At 38.3% G+C, this 12700-nt stretch overlaps 1 protein-coding gene across 4 annotated transcripts; it reads right to left on the bottom strand.

The window, feature by feature from the left end:
- Positions 1-1690: 1690 nt before the first annotated feature.
- On the bottom strand, positions 1691-11848 carry LOC105055402 (uncharacterized). Of its 4 annotated transcripts, none has more exons than XM_010937199.3 (9): positions 11697-11848; positions 8154-8487; positions 7651-7764; positions 7401-7446; positions 7208-7290; positions 4966-5043; positions 4792-4845; positions 4121-4255; positions 1691-4032 (listed from the first exon to the last, which is right to left on the bottom strand). In XM_010937199.3, the coding sequence occupies exons 2-9, from the start codon at positions 8463-8465 to the stop codon at positions 1933-1935; spliced, it is 2922 nt and encodes a 973-aa protein (XP_010935501.1). In that variant the 5' UTR covers positions 8466-8487; positions 11697-11848; the 3' UTR covers positions 1691-1932. The 4 variants fall into 4 exon arrangements, with proteins under 4 accessions (XP_010935501.1, XP_010935500.1, XP_010935503.1 ...); XM_010937198.4 differs by having other exon boundaries at positions 8154-8510; positions 11697-11843; XM_010937201.3 differs by lacking the exon at positions 11697-11848 and having other exon boundaries at positions 7651-7795; positions 8154-8289.
- Between the last annotated feature and the right edge of the window lie 852 nt (positions 11849-12700).

The following is a 12700-nucleotide window of genomic DNA, read 5'->3' as shown; positions in this document are numbered from 1 at the left end:
TTGAATAACTGTAAATCATATAGAATATAAGATAAATAATGGCTGTTCTAGCAGTTTACTATGGGACAGTCTAGATAATAGAATAACTATACCGTTGAAATCTCGAAAAGAAAGTTGCCTTGCAACATGACAGCCACTTTTGTTCCGCTTATTTGATGTTTTGTTGGATTTAAGGGTATTTGCTTCATAATCCGAATCAAAATAAAAATAAAAATAAAAATAATTTAGAATCGAAATTAAAATGATCAAATCCGTCGAAACGTTTGATTCGTGATTGAAATCGAAATCAAAATTGAAATAAAAAATTAAATTCATAAAAAAAAATAGAGATTGAATTCTATATAAATTGGTCCATTCCTATTCCACTCCAACATCGAAATCGGAATGAAACTCCTCCCAACCAAACGATTGGAATGGAAGTTATCCATTTCGATTTTGATTTCAAACCCCCACTCCCTCCAATCAAATATTTTTTAAATATATTAATTATTTAATAGTAAAAAATTTTGATAGTTAATTCATGAATAATGCCACATAAGTCCCAAACTGTATAAAATATTGTTACCATAAACCCTTGTACATTTAGTGCTGTACGTGATTACAGTTGGGACCCTGGGAGACACCATGCAAGATAATGACAGTCTACTGTACTTGATCTGGTGACCAAGTGACACATTATGCAGCAAAGGTGAATGAGGGAGCACATAATAATCTGAAAAACGTTTGCAAAGATTACGATGCTAGGAATGTCATCTATCTGTACAAACTTATAAAATCAGAGTGGGGTTTCCCAGGAATTTCCTCAGCCTTTGGTGCAAGTAATGATGTTACCTTACCCTAATTGAGCCCTTTTTTATGTACTTTAGGATAAAATAGTGGAGTTATCTTCTCGTTAACAAAATATATATCAGCTGTAGTTCCAGATTGAGGCTTGGCTCTACTACCACCTCGAACAAAACGCCATCCCAGCAGCATAGGCTACAAAACTTGATCAAGCATGTCACCGCTTTATGTGCTTTGCCTGCAAGGACCATCTTGCCTACGCCATGGTTGGCCAGCACCAAGCATTCAACAAGACATACTTTAAGCGTCAAAATGTTCATCAAACTGGCACCTGCAATTGAAACGGCTTGTTTATATGGAGATTGGTGACCATACATTTTCCTGTAACTTTTTCCAACACGGATTGTCTGAATTACCTTCCAAACCTTTCATCAATTGCAAACATGTTGATCCCCTCACCATGGTTTCTAGCACCTTTATTATCTGCCATCAGTACGATAGCATGTGAACTCACATCCAAGTTAAGTGCCTGCATGATTATAACCATATGAAGATGTCACAAGTGATTAAGATGGGAAAGAATTGTAGACATGAATTAACGCAGGTGGCAATAGGCAACTATATTGACGCCTAAATGTAAAAGATCTGCAGAAGGTATCATTAACCTGGTTCTGTGACCAACCTTTGCATGCTTATCAACACTGCTAGCTCAATCAGTGTCAAACTTCTGCATGAGCAGGTAACTAACACCTTCGTTGTACGAGAACAGCAAAAACACACACATGCGCAATGACATATTCAGTCCATAGATGCCGGATAACAGAGTAAAGAAAAATCTATTCAAGCCAAGCTTCAGTAACCAAAGAAGGTGAAGCAAACTTAAGGGGAAAAAAAAGGGAAAACCAAATACAGAAGATCACTTGATAATATGAAAAACCGACATGATACATGAGGTGAACAGCAAGGTTTCAATAATGAAACTGTCCATCATAAAACTGATGAGAACCATCTCTCTCCGAGTGCTTTTAACTTCTAATGCACTTAGCCATGCAATAAAACTGATAATTTGGTCCCTCTCCTCTGACATCAAGACTGAGATCATTCCAAGACATAACATTCTAACCCGCACATGACATGTAATCATCTCTGTTAAAAACCTTGTTTGAAACCCACAAAATTACAAGATGAATCACTTACACCCACAGATGCCATTAGATCCTCATACTCTGCATCTGACTCTGGTTTTCTAATCTTCACAGGATCACCTCCCTGCATTGTTGATGCTGATGAAATTGATGTTGGAGAGAAGGGATCATAGATTTGACTCCCTCCAGGACTCGAAGAGATTTTACCAGCCATGAAACCAGGAGAGTTGCCACCTATCATAATACCGCTGGGTCTGTTTACTGGAGGCAACGGATTCTGATGTGGTTGCATAAAGTTCATCAGATGGGCAGACATGTTATCAGGCAGACTGGATGCTGCAGGTGCTATAGAAAAGCTTGGTGGACCCATTTGAGTTGCTGGAGCCAATGGTGGGCCAGGATTTGTGCTTGGAAATACTGGACGCCTTGCTGCTGGTTGGATGACAGCTGGGTTCACAGAGAAGGGGGCAACAGATGATGGTGTTGGTGGGATGGGAGCTTGAGATGGACCTGTTTGGTTAGCAGCCAGATATGCAGGAAATCCTTGACTGCTAAGTGGGGGTGTTGGGTTCTGCATGGCTGGCCGGAAGGATGGTGCTTGCGGTGGAGCAAGTCGAATAGATGTCTGGTGTACAGACTGACTACTGGGCCCTGGAGTGGTCGGAGAAGCTGGAACTTGAGCTCTGACAGGTTGAAAGGTAAAATCACCGGGCACTGGGCGGGGGGGCCTTGGAGCTACAATGGGAGTAGCATTGACAGTGGATGATGCTGGTGTTACAGGAGTGAAACTAGGCATGCTCCAAGAATTGGAAACAGGTGTTGCAGATGGCGGTTGTGGTGATGGCATTGGTGGCTGAGCTGGTCTTGGTGCTTGTCCATTAGCTGCTGATTGAAGGGGAATAGGTGGCCGTACCATTACTGGTGGCACAGATGGGGAAGGAGCTGAAGCTTGAGCCAGAATAGGGGAAGATGTGCTAACTAATGCAGCAGTTTGAGGAACAAAAGGTCGAGGACCAAGAATGGGAGATGATGCCGGCACCGGCATAGGTGATGGTCCCGGTGCTGGTGACGGAATTGGTGGAGGTCTCGGAGCCGATGCAGAAATAGATGCATGTAATGGTGCTCCAGAGGTAGATGGAATAATTACTGGTGTTGAAACAGGTCCACTTGGGGGAGGCATTGTAGAAAAAAGTGGACCAGATGAAGGCCGGGAGGGAAACACAGCTGGAGGGGCAAAATTTGCTGGCGGACGTCCATTAATAACATTGGTGGGCATATTTGGTAGGGAAGGTACAGAAGCAACTGCTGAAGGCCAAGTGGCTACATCAGAAGACATATTCAGGGCAGAAGAGGCTGAAGCAATGGGTGTTGCAGAAACAGCTGGCTGAGGCCTCATAGGCCGAGTCATTGAGGGAGGAGCAAACTGAGGTGGTCTTTGACCTGGTGGAACAAATGAAGGTGTAGTGGGCCATCCAGAACTACCAGGAACAGCAGGTGAAATTAATGGCCTGTTGGGAAGTTGGCCTGCAGGAGCTATGGATGCCGGCCATGGATTCACAGGCACAGGTGGTCTTGGTGCCGGCATTGTTCCAGAAGGCATTGATTGAGAAGCCGTGAATGGAGGTGCAGTAGAACTAAGCTGGGATTGTGTAACCGTATATGCTGGTGGGGGCCGCTGAGCTGGCATGGGAAGGCTTCGAGGTGGAGTAGCCTGGTTCAGAGGCTGTGGCATAGCTTGCATAGGTAACTGAGGTCTAGAGGCACCAGCTGACAAGGACCCCAGAGTAGAGCTAAAGGGAGGGTTTTGTCGAAGTAAAGGACCGACGCTGTGAGGACCAGCAGGAGATTGAGCAACGCAAATGGAATTGTTGGGCAAAGGAGGCATGGAGCCAAAAGGTGGACGTGGAGCATTGAATGAGGCAACTGGATCCCAAGGTGCAGGATATGGTGGATACTGTGGTAGAGCAGGCTGAGCAGTCACCAGCACTGGCTGCCGAATACCCCGATTGACATCAGGCATGGGCGTCATCATATAAACAGAAGCAGTCTCCTTCTGGTCTCCAGCAACAGAGGCAGAATTTGTTGAAGGAACTGCTGAGCTACCCTGAGAAGAACATGAAAATGTACTTTATATGGATATAGTAATTGAAAATCTTTACAATATAAAAAATCTTCTAATTACTGAAACTCACAGATACTGGAGTAAGGAGCAGCTCAATCAGTGCAATAGCAGCATCAACTTTCTCATATGTGTCTGCTGAGACATTGACGTACAGCTCCTCATAAGCACCCTGGGCTTCAGGTAGGTCTGACTGAGTAATTTGATGCTGAGCATGAACACAACAGCAGTAAGGATGGTGATTTGATTTGTATATAAACAAGGCAGGAAGACCCCCAAAGTAGAAGAGAGGTGGAGAAAAAATTTTTAAAGCACATATTTTGGTTGAAAGTTCTGCCCCCAAGTAAATGGAAGTTCCAGAGATAAATTTATATCTGCTCTACGTCTAGAATTTAGATTGCTTAATGTTCCACATTTAAAAAAACAATTTTTGCTGGGCAAGTAGGAAAATGAAGATCCAAATGAGAATGAATGAATAAAGATACACTCAAAAATTGTTATGAGCTTCTTTCTGGAAATTGCATCTTCTAGACATTTTCATAATTGGTCATCCACCTATTGAAAACCTCCAACATGTGATGCAAAATTTCACAATTTTAAATGTTGCTCCAGAGAGTGGCACATAGTTTTGCAGACAACAAGATGAGCAACAAAGCAGGAGCATATTCATATTCTCCTTATTAACATTTCCTGTATATCTTGCTTTAGCATCTGGGAATAATCCTACTCATGCATGTGACTTACCTTCTCTCTTGCATCCTTTTTTGCGCCATAGACTGATATTTCAGCTCCTGTTTCCTGGCTTTCATGAAAGATGTAAGTATCAGAACCAAGAAGATATACTGTTAGAATTTTATCATGGGTCAGTGCTCTAAGTGCCATGAAAAAGCACAAATACTGCCGGAAAGCAGTCCATACCTCTTCTAACCGCTTCTGCATATTGTTTTCAGGCCCCAATAGGAGTCCAATAAAATTGTATCCTGGATATGCTTTAATCTGCAAATGTGATAAAAAATAGAATTATGTAAGATAAAGATATATCCAGATAAGGTTCTTCTCATGTTGAGGTAGTCAAGTTGTCTAGCTAGTGACAAGACACATATTTTGCCTGGTTTCCTTCAGATCTCTGTATCTCAACAGATAAAATGTAGGAAGGGATAAACACTCTTATAATCAAAAACTTAAAATGATAATAAATTTCTTTAATGCTTGCACTGTTCCATACACAAATATTTGCAATGTATTGCCACATGACCTTCTTTCTACTACTAATAGAAATGCTGCCATTTAATATTTACATAATAAACAAAATTATAGCTAAACTTAGAATAAATAAAAAAAAAACAAGCATGATCTCATCATTTTGTGGTTAAACTTATGGATTACCCTCTGTCATTACTTAAATCAAGGTTAATTTCCCTGTATAGAAAAGTGTCTTATGGATTATAAGCTCACGAACTTTTTAGTCTTTCTGGTACTACCCTTGTCTTATAACCCTTTAACCAAACTCCAGTTTCCACTTTCCATCCCCAATGAGCCAATAATATGTAGAATTTGTAGATGTTATGCATGTCCAAGCTACCTCAATTAACTGCTATAGTTCCAAATGCCTATATTCTTTCAACCCATGCTACCTTAAATCCAATCCATCCCAAATCCACATTTACAGCGCTACATGGTAAAATCTCCATGGTCACAATGATGCTAGCTACAACTTTACGAAGACGGTAGTTCCAAGTTTACTACTTAAGATGATGCTAATGAAAAAGTATATGAACTAATGCTACATTCTCATTTAAAAACTGATACTAATGCTAACAAAGAGGGTCATTTTGGTGATAAAATACTAATGGCAATGGAAGTACAAAAAAACATGCACAACAAAAATGTCCTCATGCTTAATAGGACAAACCCAAACCTCAAGTTTGTTAATTTACAAAACAATGTTAGAACAACGGATGCACAATCAACTTACAAATCAAACAAATGATTAAAACATCATTAGAAGAAAGCAAAAACATTAATTGAAACTAACAGCCAGCATGAAAATCTCAGCAAGACTAAAAAGAAGTTCAGGAAATCAACACAAAACAATAGAGCAAGAACAAAGCCTTTGTAAAATGAAATACATAAATATCAGCAGAAGAAAGCTACCAAATGACTCCTCATGAATGCAATTCTCCACAAACACTTGCTTCCTTCCATCTGCTTGGTCTTTAAGTTTCTAAAGTCCAAGAGATTTTACAGGGTTGCTCCATAGTTGCATGAGCTTCAAATGCCATGATCTTAATGTAAGTTTTTCATCATCTAACTAGTCCTCTTAAGTTTTATGCTGGCCCATCTGTTGCCTAAAGTTGCCTTTGCCAAGACATCAGCTCCAAGATTGCAAAAAAGTCGACATCAGATTGAGAATCAACCCAAAAAAATCCAGAATCTGATGGATTGGACATTGATCCATAAAGATGACTCAATATAAATGAAATAAAGCTCGTCGATCCAGGTAGTATTTTTATTCTGATATTTGTGTAGGTCAAAACTAGATAATATTTTCTAAGCAAATCTATTGTGAAAAATGGAGCTATAAAAAACACATGATTATGAAAATGTTAGATATTTAATGTGGCCTAAAAAAGCTAAAAGATGTCAATCAAAGGATGCCATGGAATATGTTCATGGTCAATTTCTTTGTTTCAAAATCTGGAAAGTCATGCAGCAAAGAAGCTTAACATTTCTACATTGCCAATGGATGTAAATTGTGTCACTATGTAGTATGTAAAGGTAAATCTTCATAGTGGCCTTTGTGTGATTGTAACCTAGAAAGGAACAAGGGAACTGATGACCGTTTAGAAATGATTTCCAAATCAACTGACAGTCCAGGAAGAACCTATGAGCACAAAAACTAGTGTGGCATGGTGCATCCATTCCCTAAATAGTAGGGGTTGTAAGTACAATGCCACTAAAAAGAATTATATTGAATGGACAAAATTTCATCACTGATCATAATATTTTATTGCATGTATAGAATCAGGAACTGATCAAACTTCGAAGTATGGTATAACCCTATGACTAAAGAGCATAGCTTGGAGTCAAACACATCATTCAATAGACTAAGAAAGTAAGCAAGAAAAAGCAAGGAATAGTGCACCATTATCATACTTACAGGAATAGGAACTTTGGCTTCTTTCAGCAATGGTTTATAATCTGCTGGAGCTTTGTAGCTAGGATTTAGAAGTAATATTTCGCCTGAAAACCAATAACATGTAATCGGAGATTTAAGATTTCTTTTTAAATAAAATAGGACAATAATAGTCCCGGACAGCTAAAAAAATAAAGTAATTTTGAACAATTTTTACCAATAATTTCTCGTCTTTCCAACTCCAAGAGCTCAAGCTTCTGGGACTGCAGAGTTCAAAGGTGAACACTTAGACAATAGGGATCATGGCAGATAACATATACATGTGACTTTCTATTTATTAACAAATGAAACATCAGAGACTGTACTCTACAGAGAGTGAAAAGATTTTGACCTAGACAAGAAGTATGAAAAGAACATTAGCTGCTACAGTGCTACATCAACTACAACAAAGGTAACTCATTGTCAACCTGGTGGCTAGCAGAAGCACAGTTTGAAGCATGCTTTGGTGACTGAGAATCTTGATTGTCTCCAATATCCAGAGCTCCAGATTTCAGCTGTTGTATTATTTGCTCCAGTCGAGTCTGCTCAGTCAGTAATATCATTTAATGCCACCTGGAATTGGAACCTTCCTATGTGAGAAATCACAAGGAAAGTGCTGGCATTTTATTGCCTAGAGGGAATGGGAAGTCTCCCATTGACAGAGGTGAAGGAAATGTTTTCTTTCCCATGAACCAGAGTGAAGCTTGTTATTTGTTAAAATTTTCAAGCCTCAACAAAACAAGCTCACCAATTGCACGTGTCTCTGGCTCTCTGTTAATTTCTTAAATATTAACCCCCAAAGTGCTATGGAATATAAGCTAGTTATATGAAACTTGATGATCATATAATGTACTGAATAGCTTAATATTGAACAACTGACTTCAGCAGTGAAGATGGAAAGAAGATATTTCTTAGTTTATGTGTAGTGCACCTGATATGCTAAAGCTCTTCCCTTCCTGACAGCAGAATCTAGTGTTAGATCAACACCCCATTTTGTTTTCCTCTGAACTTGTTTGGTACTTTCTTCTTTGACAGTACTGCCAGCTTCTACTTTTCCACCAGCTCGGATGATAGGAACCAAAGAACCAGACAACTTATTTTTTGGTATGACAAATCCAGATTTTGACCCCAACATGGAGACCTTATGAGTACTTGATGAAACTGTAGATGTAATGGACATTGAAGCAGTAGACTGCAGATGGTGAGGTTCAGAAGAAGATGAAGGATTGACTTTTGCAGCCATGTCTTATCTGAGTTCCAGTTTCCTGTCATAATATCACAAAACACACTGCAATTGCAATATACAGTATACAACATATATTAAAGAAAGATATACAAGATATATTAAAGAAAATACTAGCTTCACAATAAACCAAAAGGCCATTACTAAATGATGTCAAGTATAATTTGTTTGAAAAAGTAAAGCATCAATAGCAGATTTGTCTTCCTACATGAAAGATATCTTGTTGAGCACAAGAATATTAAACCAGTTCATTTCACCAACTAACTGGCCTCATAGGCAAGGTCCAGACCTATGATACTCATAACATACTCATTTTAAGCCCTTACCAAGCTCACTTCCAGAACTAAAATAATATGCAAAAGAAAATAATTTATTAACAGCATGGTTTCAAAACACAGGCTGTCTCGATAATACATTTGGTGATCACATCTTGTCACATTTACACTACCTAAAATAGTGAAACTTAAGATCAGCATTTTAAGTACTAACCCAAACAAGGGTACAGGTCCTACATTACCAACCTGTATCGGCACCAGTAGGGTACATGGACTAGGTGCACTCTTTTACCATCACATGGTATGACACTGTGCCCACTACAATGTGCCAGTACAGAGCAAAACAACAACACGCTTGTAAGATACCTTGTCCAAGACCCGATATCAAGACGTAAAATATTGCCCAAGATTGCATGAGAAAAACATTGTCACAGAGGTCAGTGTATTCATTTCTTTTCCAACCAAATTACTATGTACAAGAGACACAAGAAAAAAAGGATTCACAAGAAAGCCCTAGGTTTAGCCGTAAGGCCTTTTTTTTTTTTTTTTTTTTTTGGGTGGAGGGAGTGGGGGTTGGAAGATTAACAATATGTTGATGAGAAGACAATCTCTTCATCTCTTGGGAAGCAAAAATTCATGGACTTCCTTTTATTTGACGGAGATGATAACAATAAGTGAACATGTGAGGATGAAAGGTCCTAAAGAGAATGAACTTGGAAATTATCAAAGCTATGTAATCCTTTCCAATCAACAATCCCCATGATGTGCTTTTTTTCTCGCAGCAAAGATTGAAATATTTTTATAAAACAAGAAAATTACAGGGTACTCTCAACAAAATTAGTTGTATATGATAAAGGACAGAAGACATGTCGTAAACTAATTACCAAGTGCATGTTTCAAAAACAAAAGAAACATTGTCATGCACTTGACATTTGGCTGCCACTAGTGCTCAAGTCCTCTAGTTTATTTTTGTTCTCTCTTATTTCTATTGCTCCTTCTAGCTACTATCAGTTGAATGTCTAATCTCTGATCTAATTTACTTAACTCACTAATCAAAACAGTGCCAATGAAGGGGAAGCAGAGATGAATCCTTCATTTCCTATACATTAATTGTATTCCCTAAAGAAGTACAAAAGTTAACATTGCTTTGACCCTTTAAATTTCTATGGGTAAAGATATTTAAAATAAAAGGAGCATATTCCTTAGAGAACTCAATATTGATTGCATTGTGGCAAATAGACACTATAAGTTTTATGCTCTATCTCAAAAATAAGCTTGTATATAAACACTTGTTAGAACAGTTCATATAACTAGGTCTCGATGGCAGAAATGATAAAGGCAAAATGTTCTTGTCCCGACAGCTACAGGAAAAGGTCATGCAATTAAACACAACTAACACTAAATATAACTTTTAACAATTAGTACAACAGTTAAAGGAAAATTCTCTAGCCTCTTAAACACTATTCACATGGTGCTCGTCAGAATCTTCACTGCATGACATGGTAATGAACAAGTAAAGCAATATGCTCCAAGAGGTTTTAATGATTATTTTTCCGTCAAACAAGAAATTCATGTATCACAAGTAACATAAATGAAATGGCAATTAGGGAGTGTAAATGATTTGAACAGCTCGACCTTCACATGAGATCAGCTCAGAAGAAGCTCAGCTCAGACTCGTTTTGACGCTAAATGAACCAAGATTGAACTGGCGAACTAGGCTCGATCAAGCTCGTCCCAAATTAGGCTCAAAAATACATGTTATACATATAAGTTTCAATGGTGGTTGTTGGATTTTAGATCCATGGTCCACTAAATGTTTATTTAATTTTTAATTTATTAAATGTTAATTCAAATTTTAAATCAAGCTTGGTTCAAGCTTGAGTTAATTGCTTGCTTGATTTAGGATTTTCAAGCTGGTCAATTAGGCATGTGCTTGACTCGGATAGAATTTAAGCTCGAACCAGCTTGAAATAGTGGTAAACAAATCAAGTTTGATGTCAAGTTTCAAGATCAAAATTAATTTAAAACCAAGCTTGATAAATCTCAGCATCACAAGCCTAGTGATAGTCCAAATTGATCTTAAGAGAAACCTAAAAAGACATTTGCAGGGGAACTTTAATAGGGTGGCAGAAAACATGCATTTAATTTCTTGACCACCTGCAACTTGGACAAACCCTATTTCTACCGAAAAGCTTGCTTTGGTCCTTTTCTTTTTTCTTTGATAGTACTGCTTTGATCCTTCATGGCAGTGACTTCCAAGTAGATATGGGCAATCCCATCTTAATTCAATATTAAAGCAAGAAAAAAAAAAAATCTGTATGTTCATTTCTCCCTTCTTTACAGGAGAAGGCCTACTTGGAGTTAGTGATGCATGATAAATTGGTTGAATTTTAGGGTATCCAAACCTTGCAGGCTTTTCTTAAGTGTAAGTTGATGGTTCTTTAGGTCCACAGTCGTTCATTATAATTATAAAAGCAAAATGCCCAAAAAAAATTTGTTTTAAGTCTTTCCTTGCTTAGTTCCTATCGTCAAGAGAACTGCTTTATTACAGCTTTAATTAAGCCATCACAAAACCGTTTTGTTCATCAGAAGCACCAAGTAATAAAATTACAAATAAAAATATTCTTGCCATTCGCATATATAGGAGGTAATCAAGTACCAATTGATACACCACCAAACCTCTATACCAAATCCTTTGTAAACCCTAAAAGCACAGAAATATCACGACAGAAACTGTAGAACTCCTCAAAGCTAAAGAAATTCAAAGCAAAACCTACGAACTTGATATATTTTAGATTAGACTTCCTTTTACTCGATCGTAAAGCATCGAGAACGAAAAACAAATCCAAAATGATACTATTCGAAAAGACTAGAAATCTCATACCATTGCCTTCGAACACAGAAGAATTAAAATTAAATCATATAGAATTACTTGGAAAAATAATCTTTTGCGTACCTTGAGAGCGCGCCACCGATCGGGAGGCGGAAATCGCGAAGCCCACTGGCGGTAGAGCGCGTCGAAGAGAATCGAGCTCAGACGAAATCCGATTCATCGAAGGGCTACAAGCGGGTCGGGTCTACTAGGTCCGACCCTTTCTTCTTCGTTATTCGGAGGCGGATCCGTTACTATTAGTGCGTTGCACGTATGAGCACCGGTAACTTGTGCGCGCGCGCGTGTTCGCACGTATATAATTAGCTGAACTCGTCGACAGCACCGATATACAGTAATCACTAATCCCCTCATGGCCTCGTGATAGATATTGAAAGAGTTTTTCAATTTTTTTTTGGTAAAATATTGAAAGAGATATTACTAGCAAGCTAATCAGCACCTCAAGAAATGAAAACACCCGGGTATGCATTATTGCTAATGTGACCCAAAAGAGCATGTTTTAGGTTCTCTTTTAACCTAATTGTGTTAATATTGCTCAATTGGCTCCGCAATATAATTGAGTTGGATATGTGAATCCAAAAATTCCTTCTTGTGGATTCAAACGTAAAATTAATATGGTTGACATAGGATAATGCGCAATATCCATTATCATCTGCAAATTCTAAAAGTATAGTATAATTAGAGATATGCTATCTTGCTTGTCAACAATTACTAACCCTAATCAATGGTAGTATCACTCTGCTTAGCAACTAAAAATTTTGAGTTTAATTCTCTGATGGTACATTCTCAAAAAATTGAATTTCAAAAATTTAGTACAAGTTAGTCTCCCCCCCCCCCCCCCCCCCCCTCTCTCTCTCTCTCTCAGATAAAAATAGAAGGAAAAAAAAAAAGAGCTTCCCTCCCTTTTATTAATTAAATAGGAAAGAATAATTTACATGGGTGAAGAAGAGAAAAATGAGTGGTACAATAGAGAGTCAAAAAAATAAAAACCACAAAAGTGCCAAGGAGGAACATAGCTCGGTGCTGGTGGCATCAAAGATTTAAGTTTATTCTAAAATTGTTGGTATCAT

Source organism: Elaeis guineensis, chromosome 12 (assembly GCF_000442705.2).
Source record: "Elaeis guineensis isolate ETL-2024a chromosome 12, EG11, whole genome shotgun sequence".
Taxonomy (NCBI): domain Eukaryota; kingdom Viridiplantae; phylum Streptophyta; class Magnoliopsida; order Arecales; family Arecaceae; genus Elaeis; species Elaeis guineensis.
The sequence above is the reverse complement of the archived record's forward strand: the minus strand, read 5'-3'. Positions and strand labels throughout refer to the sequence as shown.

Coding starts and splice junctions, on each gene's coding strand:
- LOC105055402 (XM_010937199.3), bottom strand. CDS start 8,465: ATGGCTGCAAAAGTCAATCCTTCATCTTCTTCTGAACCTCACCATCTG. Junction 4,256..4,791: donor AAAAGGATGCAAGAGAGAAG/GTAAGTCACATG, acceptor GTTCATGCTCAG/CATCAAATTACTCAGTCAGA. Junction 4,033..4,120: donor TGCTCCTTACTCCAGTATCT/GTGAGTTTCAGT, acceptor TGTTCTTCTCAG/GGTAGCTCAGCAGTTCCTTC.